Source organism: Loxodonta africana, chromosome 18, assembly GCF_030014295.1.
Source record: "Loxodonta africana isolate mLoxAfr1 chromosome 18, mLoxAfr1.hap2, whole genome shotgun sequence".
NCBI lineage: Eukaryota > Metazoa > Chordata > Mammalia > Proboscidea > Elephantidae > Loxodonta > Loxodonta africana.
In genome coordinates, this window is record NC_087359.1 from 31,900,179 (window position 1) to 31,913,312 (window position 13,134).

Below are 13,134 nucleotides of genomic sequence, written 5' to 3' on the forward strand. Positions count from 1 at the left end.
TGCCCACTGGATGACTCACCTTGGCACAGACACAACGGTACGGGGTGGGCACAGAGCCTGCTTCCCGCTGCACCCAGCCCCCTCAGATGCTTTCCGAGAAACTCATTGAGCAGAGGGCTCAGGCTGCGCCCTGGCCTGACAGCCTGCCATCTTGGGATAAAAGCAGCACAGCCCCCTGGGGGGCTGCCCTTGAAGTGTGGCACCCTCACCAGCAGTGGAGAACAAGGCTCCTTTCAGCAAGTGCCTGGGGAAAGGAATGGGAGGCCCAGGCATGGACAGTGGGCTATGGCGATGGGGGGGGGGCATGGAGGGCTATCCGCTTCCCAGAGGTCCAAGGACACATATTGGCAAGGGGCTGGGCAGGGGGAAGAGGTGGACCTGGCTCCCAGCCTATACACAGTGGCTCCCGATTTCCCAAACTTACCCATCCCTGGAGGCTTTTCCCATCTTCCCAGCCTGATGTGTGGGAACTCAAAGGTGATAAATCTCCAGCAGGAGAATGAGGGGGTGGCCAGGGAAACAGGGTGTCACAACAACAAAGATGTGAGCAGGGACAGCCAGGTCATTGGTAACTCCTTTGTGGAGCTGTCAAGGCTCAGGAAGGGAGTACAATGAGGCCAGGCGGGGTCTCAAGAGTGGCCCAGGGAGACGGTCGGGAGTACAGTGTTGGGCCCTCTTCCATACCGGGATCCCCAAAGCCTCTTCTGTCAACCTCCAACTGCTAGATAGAGACTCAGCTGACCGTCCAAACAAAGGGCTGGAGTCCAGTCCAGCTCCCAGCCCCAGAACTCCTGGGAAGGGTGAGGAAGTGGGAATGGCAGATGTCTGTGTCCAGAGGGGAGGATGTCCAGGAAGCTGTCAGGAAGGGGGCTGGGTAGGAAACTGTAACATAAGCTGTTCCTTGAGGGTCTGGAACAGGTTTGTTATTCGCCAAATTCCCATCATCAAGCAGGCACTCGATGGGTGAGGGGATGCCTGGGTGATGGAATTTGAGAGTTAGAAGGTAGGTTAGATGTCCCCTGATTCAGCCCCTTCTTGACCCACCTTCCTACAAAGGGGGTCTCCTTGTCCAATGGCTAGGGCCCTAGACCCAGAACCTGGTCCCAGGCACTACCCATCAGTGCCCCTCCCTGACTGTGGCCCAGGCCAGGGCTGGCATGCCCAGGAAGCCCTGCCTCTGGGCACAGTGACCTCGGTGGGGTGAGAGGAGCTCTCCCCATGGCTGGGCTGCGGCCCAACCCCACCCCCTCAGGCCATGCCAAGCGGTGTTGCCAGGGCAGCCTGGGCAGTGCCAGGCCAGCCCACTCCTCCATAAAGCTCTCAGATGCCAGAAGCAGGCAGAGCCCGGCCCTGATGGAGCGGAGACGCATCACCTCGGCGGCCCGCCGCTCCTATGTCTCCTCCTCAGAGACCATGGTGGGGAGCCTGGGTCCCGGCCGCCGCCTGGGGCCTGGCACCCGCCTCTCTCTGGCCCGAATGCCCCCTCCACTCCCGGCCCGGGTGGACTTCTCCCTGGCCGGGGCACTCAATGCCGGCTTCAAGGAGACACGGGCCAGCGAGCGGGCTGAGATGATGGAGCTCAATGACCGCTTTGCCAGCTACATTGAGAAAGTGCGCTTCCTGGAGCAGCAGAACAAGGCACTGGCTGCCGAGCTGAACCAGCTACGGGCCAAGGAGCCCACCAAGCTGGCCGATGTCTACCAGGCAGAACTGCGTGAGCTGCGGCTGCGGCTCGACCAGCTCACTGCCAACAGTGCCCGGCTCGAGGCGGAGAGGGACAACCTGGCGCAGGACCTGGGCACCCTGAGGCAGAAGTGAGGACGGGTACCGAAGAGAGGGGTTCTTGAGCAGGGGGACTGAGCTCCTGAGAGGGGTGCCACGGGCCTGCAAGGATCTTGGGTGCAGGGCTCTGCCTCCTTGCTCCCTGGGTTTTTCCACCTCTGGGACAAGAAGGCGATCCTTGTTCCACCATACAGTGGGAGGGACCAGGGAGAGGCCTAACACCTCAGAAGATCAGTCCAGGTACTCTTAGCACCTCCCAACCAGGGGAACGCATGGCAGAGACCTGAGTGGGTGGGGTCTTTCAGTTTCATCCACTGCTGGGCCTCCTGACTGCAGGCAGGGCATTCGCCTTTTCTGAGCCTGGGTCTATATAGAGGAGGTGTGAAAAGGGGAGAAGGTGGGTGTCTACAAGGAGAATGGGGAGGGGAAGGAGGCGGGGGAAACTGCAGGCAGGCCTGGCTTCAGAACACACTCTGCCTGTCATCACCTTGTGACCTTAAGCAAGCCACCTCAACCTGTGCAGCCTTGAAGTGGGGGTCATAATAAACCCTATTTCAATAGTTATTTGCCCAGGGTCTGAGAAGCCGCAGGGACACGATGTTTACTGAGCTGGCAGGGCATGCAGGATGGCCTGCAAGTGCAGGAGGAGTGTGTGTTTGTGCACACAGCAGCAGCAGGTGCTGTGGATGTGCCTGCCTGAGCGGGAGCAGGTCCACCAACTCTGATAAGGCCCCTTGGTAATGAGTTAAAGCAAAGTCCCTGGACTGCTCACCCTGCTTGTCAAGTCCTCTGTCTAGGACCCCTCTGACCCTGGCTCTCCTGCCACTCTACCAGTCCTGGGAGCCTGGGGAGAGACCCGAGAGTCCTCAGAAGAGCTTGGACCCAGGAATGTGTCTTTCCCACCCCAGACTCCAGGACGAAACCAACCTGAGGCTGGAGGCGGAGAATAATCTGGCTGCCTATCGACAGGTCAGGGAGGTGGAGGGGTGGGGCAGGGGGGAGGGATAGGCTTGCAGGCAGCCCACTCCAACAGAGCCCCCCCAGCCCAGCCCTCCAGAGCAATGTGCTGCTCCCCCCTGGTCCCCAAAGAAGGGATAAACAAGGCTGGGAAATGTGGAGGAAGAGTCTGGGGTCCAAGTGGCCCTTTGTCTCCTCCCCATTCCAGGAGGCAGATGAAGCCACCCTGGCCCGCTTAGATCTGGAGAGGAAGATTGAGTCACTGGAGGAGGAGATTCGGTTCCTGAGGAAGATCCATGAGGAGGTGAGGCCAGGGCAGAGGGAGGAGGGCCCAAAACAGAGACTGAAATGGACAGAGATGGAGAAAGACGCTCAGAGCGTCTTTCTCCATCTCTGTCCATTTTGGTATTGACTGATAGAGAAACAGAATGAGAGAGAAACAGAGTGAGAGACAGAGAGACAGATACAGAGAGAGACTAAGAGAGAGAGACAGACAAGAGTATCCAACCCCTAGTAAAACGCACACACTCAACGCCCCAACTCCATTTACTGAGTGTTACGATGGATCCTATTGCCTCATTTTTTTTTTTTTCCTTCACAACAGCCCAATGAAGTAGAATCCATTCCAGTATCATCCCCTCTTCACAGATTAGGACACTGAGGTGCAGAGGGGTTAAGACACTTGGTAAGGTCACCTAGCTAGTTTGACTCCAACCCCCCTCTGCCATCTGTCTCCCTTAAAATGACAGCCACTTATAAGAACCCCTGAGCTCTGGCCTCAGATCATAGATTCAGAATCCATGTTGCCATGGAATCAGGAACACAGGCACCCCCATTCACAGAAATATAGTCACTGTCCCCCAAGAATGCAGGCACACTCTCAGAGCCAGCTCCGGCCTGTCCAGCTCTGGGAAGAGGACACCATGAAGCCCCAAACCATCCCGTGTCTCCCTCAGCCTGGGCCATGCCACTTCCTCCAACTAGGGCTGCCCCAATTCCCTTAGCTGTGTCCATGTCCAAGAGGGCATGATGCTGCAGGAAACCCTGGCTGTCACCTGAGTCCTAAGCCCTGGGACTTTTCTCACGCTGGCCAGGAGGTACGGGAGCTCCAGGAGCAGCTGGCCCAGCAGCAGGTCCACGTGGAGGTGGACACGGCCAAGCCAGACCTCACAGCGGCCTTGAGAGAGATCCGCACGCAGTACGAGGCAGTGGCATCCAGCAACATGCATGAGGCAGAGGAGTGGTACCGGTCCAAGGTAGCCTAACTGTGGGCAAGCCTGTCTCCTCCAGGCAGCTCTCCTTGTACCATACGGGAGAATTGGGAGGGAGGATGCAGGAAGGTGGGAAAGGATCTTCTCTGGGTTACTGACCTCTGGAGAAATGAAGTGACTTGTCCAGGGTCACACAGGCACTACTACCTCCAATAAGTAAAACAAAACAAAAACCAGACCCATTGCCGTTGGTGGATTCTGACTCATAGTGACCCTATAGGACAGGGAAGAACTGCCCCATAGGGTTTCCAAGGAGCACCTGGTAGATTTGAACTGTTGACCTTTGGTTATCAGCCAAACTCTTAACCACTACGCTACCAGGGTTTCCTCTGAGAACTTATTATTGCGTGCCAGGCCCTGTCCTAAGTGGATTACCTTTTAAGAAGTAGGTACTGTTCTTTGATAGGGAATTGAGGTCCAGAGAGGTTAAGTAATTTGGCCAAAGTCACATAGCTCTTAAGTAGTAGAGATGGATTTCTAACGCTTGCCCATCTCCTTGTGGAGACTGATGTCATTCTTGATCCTTGTACTGGTCAGTGTGCTGGGTTATTGAACATCTACTGTGTGCCAGGCAGTGCCTGGGATGTAGAGAGGTGTCTGACCAAAGAGATGTGATGTGCACTCAAACAATCACAGTACACCTGTCTCCATACACCTGAGTGCTATGGCATCCGTAGAGAATGCCATGGGGCAGAGCTTACATATGCAGTTAGGAGACCAGGGAAGACATCATAGGAGGGCATTTGGGCTGGGCAGGACAGACAGGCTATGGGGCAAGCAGAGGAGGAAGGCAGAAGCATTATGAGTGGAGGCCACAGCCTGGACAGCGGCAGGGGCCCAGAGATGCTGGCCCAGAGTGCCAAGCTGAGGAGTGTGAGCAGCTAAGGCCAGGGGTGGTTCTGAGCACGGGAGAGGCCACAAGGAGCTTTAAGGGCCTCATTCAGGATGGAGAGGGCTATTAGAATCCAGGACTCTACTCTGCACTGCCTACCGTGGGGGAAAACAGCGTCCAGTGTAGAAGCTTTTGGATTCCACGGCAAATGGTTGTTCATTCATTGGCTGACCAGGCCCAGCAGTAGATGCTGGAGGCACAGCAGTAGCTACCCTGCCCCTCCCTGTGGTCATAGTCCCCGGGAGTAATTCCAGCCAGGGCTAATGTCCAGGGGGTGACCTGGACAACCTCCCTGATTTCCCAAAGGTCGTGCCTTCCCATGGGCCTTCACAGCCACCCCCCCCACCCCCGCCATATGAGCCCCACTGCTGTCCCTTGGCCCCAGCCCTTCCCCCCAGCCTACCGCCCTGTTCCCATCTAGTTCGCTGATCTGACCGATGCTGCCGCCCGGAACGCGGAGCTGCTCCGCCAGGCCAAGCACGAGGCCAACGACTACCGGCGCCAGCTGCAGGCCTTGACCTGCGACCTGGAGTCCCTGCGTGGCACGGTGAGCACGGACAGGGCTGGTAGGGGTGGACGGGGGCCAGCGAGCTGGGGCTAGCCCTGGCGGAATGGGAAGAAGGGCTGCATTCCCAGGAGATGCCAGAGGAGCAGGGCCGGGACGGGGACCACGGCTGAGGCCCAACCAAAAACCAAAACCAAACCTAGTGCCCTCGAGTAGATTCCAACTCATAGCGACCCTGTAGGACAGAGAAGAATTGCCCCCATAGAGTTTCCAAGGAGCGCCTGGCAGATAAAAACTGCAACTCTTGAGAGGCCCAGATCCTAAAAAATACTCCAGGGCGGGAACACAGGCAGGGCCTGGAACGGGGCAGGACATCGAGGGGCGGGCCTAGGGCCGGGTGGGACATGAAGCCCTAAGCCGGGCCTCGCCGCTGGACCTAGAGGGACCCGCCGACTCCACCCCACAGAATGAGTCCCTGGAAAGGCAAATGCGGGAGCAGGAAGAGCGCCACGTGCGGGAGGCGGTGAGTTACCAGGAGGCGCTGGCCCGGCTGGAGGAGGAGGGGCAGAGCCTCAAGGACGAGATGGCCCGCCACCTGCAGGAGTACCAGGAGCTGCTCAACGTTAAGCTGGCCCTGGACATCGAGATCGCCACCTACAGGAAGCTGCTGGAGGGCGAGGAGAACCGGTGCGCACTGCCTACAGAAGTAGGGAATTCCCACTGCCCCTCCTTGCTGCCCTTGATAGAGTCGGCCTTGCTCTCTTCAGGAGCTGTGTAGTGCTTGGCCTTGTGTCCAGCTTCCCTCATGCCCCAATGCCCAGTGCTGCCCCTGCTTAACACACAGTAGGTATTCAATAAATATTTGATGGATGAATAGATTCCATTCAAACAATATTGATTAGGTCCCACACCCAAGGACTTGATTACTCCCCAAACTTAGAGGCTCACTCCCCACCCTCCCAACAAAGATTGGGCTTCTTTGATCCTGATGGATCTCTTTTGCCTCCTCAGAACATTCTTCACCAATCTTCTGTCCCCTCTGCCATTATCCAAGCTCCACTCTCCTCTGGACACATATTCTCCTTGCATATAAAACTGCAGCCCTTCAAAGACTCCTGGAGCCCCGGAGAGCACATTGGCTGTTGGGAAAAACTAGGAGATGGGGTTGGCCTTTCCTAATAAGCTAAAGGGCCTTGAGGCTATCATGATAACCCTGGACCAGGACCCAGTCTGGGGATGTCCTAGGGCAGCTTGGTCACCCATCTCCCTCTGTCTTTCAGCATCACCATTCCTGTGCAGACCTTCTCCAACCTGCAGATCCGAGGTCAGTAGAGCAGGGCCTTGTGGGAAGGATGTTGGATTCTTACCCCTTCCCCCAGGCTTGTGGGCTGCTGCTTTAGCCTGGGGCCAAGGACCAGAGCAAAGGGGTCTGGGACTCTCCTTGGAGGCTTCATGATTCACTGCAGAGCTTCTAGCCAGAACACATCCTCCCAGGACCCTTCCCAGTGAGGTGTCCAGCTGCTCCTGGCCTGCTCTGGCCCTTGTCCCCTCTCCCCACTACTGTGCCCCATTCTGCTACAGAACTGGGGGGAGGGTCTTAACCTCTCTCCTGTTGGCAGGTCCCTGAGTAATTTATGCCTGTCTGAGTGTTTTATGTTTTTGTTTTTTTAACTGCTTGTCACTACAGGGGACAAAAGCACCAGAGAAGGGGAAGGTCACAAGGTCACAAGACATCTCAAAAACCTCACAATACAAGTTATACCAATACAGGCGCATTCGATTGTAAACGGAGCCCTGCCGGCTCTAGGTTAGCTGCCTGCCTTTCGGACACAGCGCTTTTCTCAGCTTGACAGGGAATGAGCCTCACCAAGCCCATCTTCCTGGGCCTCCTGGGCTCCCTCCTCCCAGGCTTCCCCTAAAAGGCCAAGGCTTTGTCATTTTTCCCCGGCAACTTCATTGCCCAGCTCAGGACTTGACACAGAGTAAAAGTATGCTAAACGAGCAGAGCTGGCCAGTGCTAACAGTGGTGTGTCCTTGAGTGTGCAGAAGAGAGGCTCTGAGGCCAGGTTTTGCCTCACCTTGTCCCCATCACTGGGAAGGCCCCTTGAGTCTGGCAGTGCCTGGTGACAGCCAGGCTATTTAATTCCTCTGTCCCGAAGGCTCAGCTCATTGCTGATTCAGCCTAGAGGATTATTTCCCCCTGGACTGCTGCTCTTGTAGAGAATAAAATTTTATGCTCTCTGTTCTTAATTTTAAATATTAGTGAACGTGACATGTTATATTTTTCTCTCTGAGGGGGTGGAAAACTAAATTACTTTTTACTTGTATGTGGCCCTCAAGTGATTCTTAGATAGGGCAAAAAATTCTTCTACGGGGCTAGAAAATTAAGGAATACCTGATATTCATGTCCCAGGGTTTAATCCAACACCAGAAGGGTTAACCAAGCTGACCAGGTAGAGGTAATACTGCCAGGTGCCAGGTGGTAAAGGGTCACTAGGCAGATAAGTGTCAGAGAGAATTAGGAAAAGGGAAAAGGGACAGGCAAGGGACCCACATGTATTGAGCACTAATACGTGCCACACGCTTAACATATATTATTTCAATTTGCTGACTCCTCACTCCCACCTAGAGAAGTAGATATCATCATCCCCATTTTGCAGATGAGGAAACTGAGGCTGAGAGGTAAATTAACTTTCCCACAGTCATATGGCTGGTTAGTGGCTGAGCTGGGACTCAAGCTCTGGACTTCCTGATTTCGAAGCCCGTGTGTGCCTTCCTTGGCACAATGCTGGGTTATCAGAAAGCCAGGTGCCAGACAAGGGTTTGCAGAGGGGCTGAAATGAAGCTGGGCCAGGAGATACAGCAGGACACTGGGCAGAGCAGCCAGCACTTGCCCAACACAGTCTCCAGCCCCTTTGGAAGTGGCTTGTCTACTCCCTGCCTGGTTAGATGGGCTCTCACACTCAGGATTGGGGGTGTGTGATGGGAAGGCTGAGGGTGAGAGAGGATGCCTAGTCCCCAAGAGCCCATGGAAGGCCTCCTGTCCTCACACCTGCAGAAACGAGCCTGGACACCAAGTCCGTGTCTGAAGGTCACCTCAAGAGGAACATCGTGGTGAAGACTGTGGAGATGCGGGACGGAGAGGTGAGGATGCTGAAGCCAGTCTCAGCGACGGCCTGGGGCTGGCCCACAATAAGGCCTTGACAACGCACAGGAGCTCCCCAGGGAGCTGGATGTAATTCCATTTCTCCAGCCCCGCCACTGGCTGTTCTAAGGGGCGCCTGGAGACCTAGGCCACAAGATGGGGTCCTAATTCAGGCTCTTTCCCTTTCTCACCTGTGGAGTCAGGTGCCCGCAGCCCCAGAAAGAAAGAGAGTTAAGGTTAGGAGTTCTCACCCCCAACCCTGGCCAGGACAGTTGGGAAGAGAGAGGGCTTTCAGTTTCCAACTTGGTTAAAGAAGCATGTCAGAGAAGTGAGAAGGAGGCTTTGGCATCAGCCCCTCCCCATTCGCAGCAGCAACAGTAAGAGTTAGTCTCAAACCATTAGCTTACCAGGTGCCCAGTAGTGTGCAAAATGCTTTATAGGCATATCTCATTTACTTCCCTGACTATGGTTATCATAGAAAGAAAGATCCAGGGGGGTTGGGGACTTGCCCAAGCTTACACAGCCTCGCAGCGGTGGGCTGGGCTGGGGTCTGTATGAGCTCCTAACTGTTGCACTGTGTACCTTCCCTGTCCCCTACAGGTCATCAAGGAGTCCAAGCAGGAGCACAAGGACGTGATGTGACACAGGATCCACCCAGCGGCCCCTGACCCACAGTGTGAGGGCCCACAGTCGGAGGCAGGGTAGCTGCCCCTCCTCTGTTAGCTGATCTCCCCAGATCTGCGTTCCCACCCTCCCCACACCTTTCCCTCCTTGCCAGCTCGCTACCCTAGGCCTCATCAGCATTAGGCCTGCCAGACAGCACCCACTGGCACCCAGCAACTCCAACTAACGGCACTAATGCTGGGAGCTGCATTGCGCTCACTCACCCCAAAGGGGCGGCCTGAAGGAGCATGGCCAGCAGCTTAGGTTAGAATTAGGAGGGGAGAAGCTGGGGAGGGCAGAGGAACCTGACAAATCACCCTCCACATCCCCAGTACTTGTTGTTATGGCAACTGTTGCCAGAGCCAGTCTCTGCAACTGTCTGGGAACTGGGTCTCTGAGTTTCCTCCAGCTGCGGGAGGAAAACAGACTCTGAGACAGGAAGGGAGAGTCCCCGCAGGCAAGGGACCCCTGGCTAGAGGCTTATTCTTCTAACCTGACCCTGGCCAGACTGCAAGTAGGTGGACATGTCCTGTCACCTGGCGTGGTCACCAGACAGATATTCCCAGATCCCAGAGGGGCTCCTGAGCGGTAACTCATGTCTCAGCCCCACTGAGCTGCCATCCAGGGAACCAGCCTGTGGGATCCTGTGGGCATGTGGGAGCTTGATTCTCAGAACTTGGGGGATGATAGTGTAAGTAGAGAGGGAAGGGGTACAGGGAGGGAGTAGAGGGGGGCTGCCTGGCCCTAGGTATGGGTACAGAGAGGCAAAGCCCTCCATACAGGCTGGAGGGGCTGCTGATGGGGATAGTAGGGCGCTGTGGGTGACATTTGACCTGTGGGTCATGGAAATCAAGAAGTGATTCATCTTCTTGAAGATGCTGCTGAAACAGGAGAGAGTAGGGCTGCTGCCCATGGCATGGGAGGTGTGGGGTGGGGTGGGGTGGCACAGCTTTGTTCTAGTTCCAAAGGTCTCTGCCTTGCTTTCTAGTCCCTGTCCATCCAGGCTCCAGACCCCTCGTGCTGCTGTCTCCTGATCCTGGCAAATGACCCTCTCTACCCCACAGCAACCAGCTGCTTTTCCCTAAGCCAGGGGCACCTTTTGGTCCCCTCTCACCCACACACAAAACATACTCCCGTATTTTAGGCAGCACCCTATTTTATAAACCAAGAACTTGAGGGCAGCTCAGGGCAGCTTCCATCCCAGAGCACCTGCTCTGCTTTCCCTGGGAAGACAACAGCAGGCCCAGAAGTAGAGCTGAGAAGGCCCACTCCAGGGTCCCCGCCTCTGCTCGAAGGCCAAAAGGAGGGAGACGTAGAGGTCCTTCCCTCTTTCTCAAGATTTGGTGCCCTCTCCCCTCAACCCCTCCTGCCACCTGCTGCTGAACTTCAGGGCACTGCTGCTGCTTTTAGTCATTGAGAAAAAATAAAGACAAATGCTGTGGCCTTCCCCAGAGTGGACTTGGATCTGTCAGAGAGGTGGGGCTGGGGGGGAGGACATAGCCTTGGACAAGACGCAACTTGCTTCTTATCACTGATCATCTTGGGATGCCCCCACCTGCAGACTACCGCAGCAGTAGTCACAGAGCCACATGACAAATCCTCCGACCCCACTCTGCCGCAGTCGCCCTGAAGCCCCTGACCTATTGCTCCCTCCCTCTCTTCTTGCCCCCAACCCTCAGCCTGCGTACATCTCTCAGGAAAGCACTGAATTTGATCCCCACTTTCCTTGCCCATTTCCCCTGTACTACCAGTTGCCATCAAGTGGACTCTAACTCATGGCAACCCCATGCGCTTGCTGAGTGGAACTGTGCTCCCTCAGGTTTACAATGGCTGACTTTTCAGAAGTAGATTGGCAGGCCTTTCTTCCAAGGTGCCTCTAGATGGACTTGAACCTCCAACTTCTCAGTTAGCAGCCAAGCACATTACCCCTTGTACTAGTCTTTACCTTTATTCCCAAATGCTCCATTTCTTCCTGCCAGTCTGAAGACAAGGTTGGGGAGGAAGCCAAAGGTGCATAGACTAGGATGGTCCTCTTTTCTTCTTTCCTCTCCCTGCTACCCCAATTCAATCAGTACCCACTCAGCAATCTTCAAAGGCAAGAAGGTAAAAGTACCTCAGACACTATTCCACGCAGACTAGGCCATTTGATAAATATTGGGTTCATTTCTTCCTCTCTGGAAACCCTGGTAGCGTAGTGGTTAAGTGCTATGGCTGCTAACCAACAGGTCAGCAGTTCAAATCCACCAGGCGCTCCTTGGAAACTCTATGGGGCAGTTCTACTTTGTCCTATAGGGTCGCTATGAGTCCAAATCCACTTGACGGCAGTGGGTTTTTTGGTTTTCTTCTTCTCTGATCTGAGCATAAAGTCAGAAAACACATGCACCCTGGCTACCTCCAGCCTGACTTGAGTCCCCAGAATCCCACCTGCCTCTGGCTTCCCCACTTCCCAGATCAGGCCCCAGATCCACCCTTGAAAATAGCAGGTTGTAACTAACAGATATGTCCACACCTCCTTGCCACGTGTCCCAGCCCAGGATGCCCATCCAGAGGCATCTGGTATCATTGCACAAACACATTTAAGCATAACTGGTCTTCAGGACTGGGGAGGAGACAGCCTAGGGGGAGAAGTTGGGACAACAGCGAAATAAGTAACAGCAGCAGCGACAGAGGTGAATAGTGACAAAGACTGCCGTGATGAGCAGGTAGCCTATCAGGGTGAGCTGGAGGACAGAGCGAGTCTCGGGGTCTGAGAAGGAGACCTGGTAGTGCCCTCGGGATTTCACAGCCAGCCGGAACCCGGCAACTCGTACCCCCTGCCGCCAGCAATAATAGATGCCCCGGTCACTCAGCTGGGTGAAGCGAATGTGGAGCTGGTTGCCATGATCGATGAACACCCGCATGGACCTGTTGACGCCCTTCAGGTATTGTGTGCGGTACAGGTGCTGGTGGTCCTTGTCCCAGGCGACAGCGTGCTCTGGCCGGGCACCAGGGCAGGAGATGATGAGTCCGTGGCCCAGCCTCTGCTTGTGGAACTGAATGGGCACCTGGGGCACCCAGGGCCGGCTGCCCACTTTGGACACGTAGTTAAAGATGGCCAGCATGCCCTCTCGGATTGTCTTTCTCTTCTCACAGGACACCAGGCAGCTCCGAACCAGCAACTCAGGCATGTGGTCCCTGGCCATGGTTCGCAGCTTCCTTGGCACAGCCTGTGAACCACAGGACACCACGTCAGGCATTGTCTTATGGTAGCGTGGGGAGAGGTCTGGGCTCTGCAGGTAGCAGAGGCCAATGCGCCACTGCTCCCCACGCACCCCGCAGCGGTCACAGGGGGTCCACTCCCAGAAGGTGGTGAAGACATGCAGGTCCCCATGGTACTCATCTTCGAAGGGCTCCTGGCCTTCGTCCTTGAATGTGGCCACCATCCCCTCATTGCTCTGGATGTCCACATCGTAGGCATAAAAGTAGTCCCCCTTCCGGGTGCCGCAGAAGTACAGGCCTGAGTCCTCGGGCTGGGCCCTGAAGACCAGCAGGCTGAACATGCGGATGCTGAAGCGGACCAGCATGTCACTGCCCCCGCGCACGTAAGCCGCCTCCGTCAGCACTCGCCCGTCGAAGTCGGTCAGCACTTTGGTGTGGCTGCTGCTGAGGTGCTTTTGGTAGTACCAGACCACAGCTGACACCTCCTCGGGCTTGCAGTGGCAGGGGAGCTCGAAGCTCATGTCGGCCAGGTAGGCTGCGTTGTCAAACATCAAGAAAGCTGGGCAGGGGGTTTTCTGAAAAATGTTCTCCTTCTCCACAATTTCAAAGGCCTGGAGACTGCCCCACACCCACAGGAGCACAGTGGTGTGGGCCAGGCTCATGCCTGCAGGAGAGAAGGGTCAGAGGCAGTAAGGCAAAACAAAGTACTAAAGGCCTTCGA

At 55.7% G+C, this 13,134-nt stretch overlaps 2 protein-coding genes across 3 annotated transcripts; one reads left to right on the top strand and one right to left on the bottom strand.

Moving 5' to 3' along the window:
• Positions 1-1,353: 1,353 nt before the first annotated feature.
• Positions 1,354-9,194, top strand: GFAP (glial fibrillary acidic protein). Of its 2 annotated transcripts, XM_064271021.1 has the most exons (10): positions 1,354-1,814; positions 2,691-2,751; positions 2,948-3,043; positions 3,834-3,995; positions 5,324-5,449; positions 5,874-6,094; positions 6,688-6,731; positions 7,095-7,214; positions 8,466-8,551; positions 9,153-9,194. In XM_064271021.1, the coding sequence occupies exons 1-10, from the start codon at positions 1,354-1,356 to the stop codon at positions 9,192-9,194; spliced, it is 1,419 nt and encodes a 472-aa protein (XP_064127091.1). The 2 variants fall into 2 exon arrangements, with proteins under 2 accessions (XP_064127091.1, XP_003414340.1); XM_003414292.4 differs by lacking the exon at positions 7,095-7,214.
• FAM187A (family with sequence similarity 187 member A) lies at positions 8,981-13,104 on the bottom strand. The gene has a single exon (XM_010594631.3). The coding sequence runs from the start codon at positions 13,073-13,075 to the stop codon at positions 11,831-11,833; it is 1,245 nt and encodes a 414-aa protein (XP_010592933.1). The 5' UTR covers positions 13,076-13,104; the 3' UTR covers positions 8,981-11,830.
• Between the last annotated feature and the right edge of the window lie 30 nt (positions 13,105-13,134).

What these genes read in the sequence shown, in the direction of transcription:
- GFAP (XM_064271021.1), top strand. Translation starts at nt 1,354, where the DNA reads ATGGAGCGGAGACGCATCACCTCGGCGGCCCGCCGCTCCTATGTCTCC. An exon ending in TGGAGTCCCTGCGTGGCACG is followed by an intron (nt 5,450 to 5,873) that starts GTGAGCACGGAC and finishes TCCACCCCACAG; the next exon opens with AATGAGTCCCTGGAAAGGCA. An exon ending in TGGAGATGCGGGACGGAGAG is followed by an intron (nt 8,552 to 9,152) that starts GTGAGGATGCTG and finishes TGTCCCCTACAG; the next exon opens with GTCATCAAGGAGTCCAAGCA.
- FAM187A (XM_010594631.3), bottom strand. Translation starts at nt 13,075, where the DNA reads ATGAGCCTGGCCCACACCACTGTGCTCCTGTGGGTGTGGGGCAGTCTC.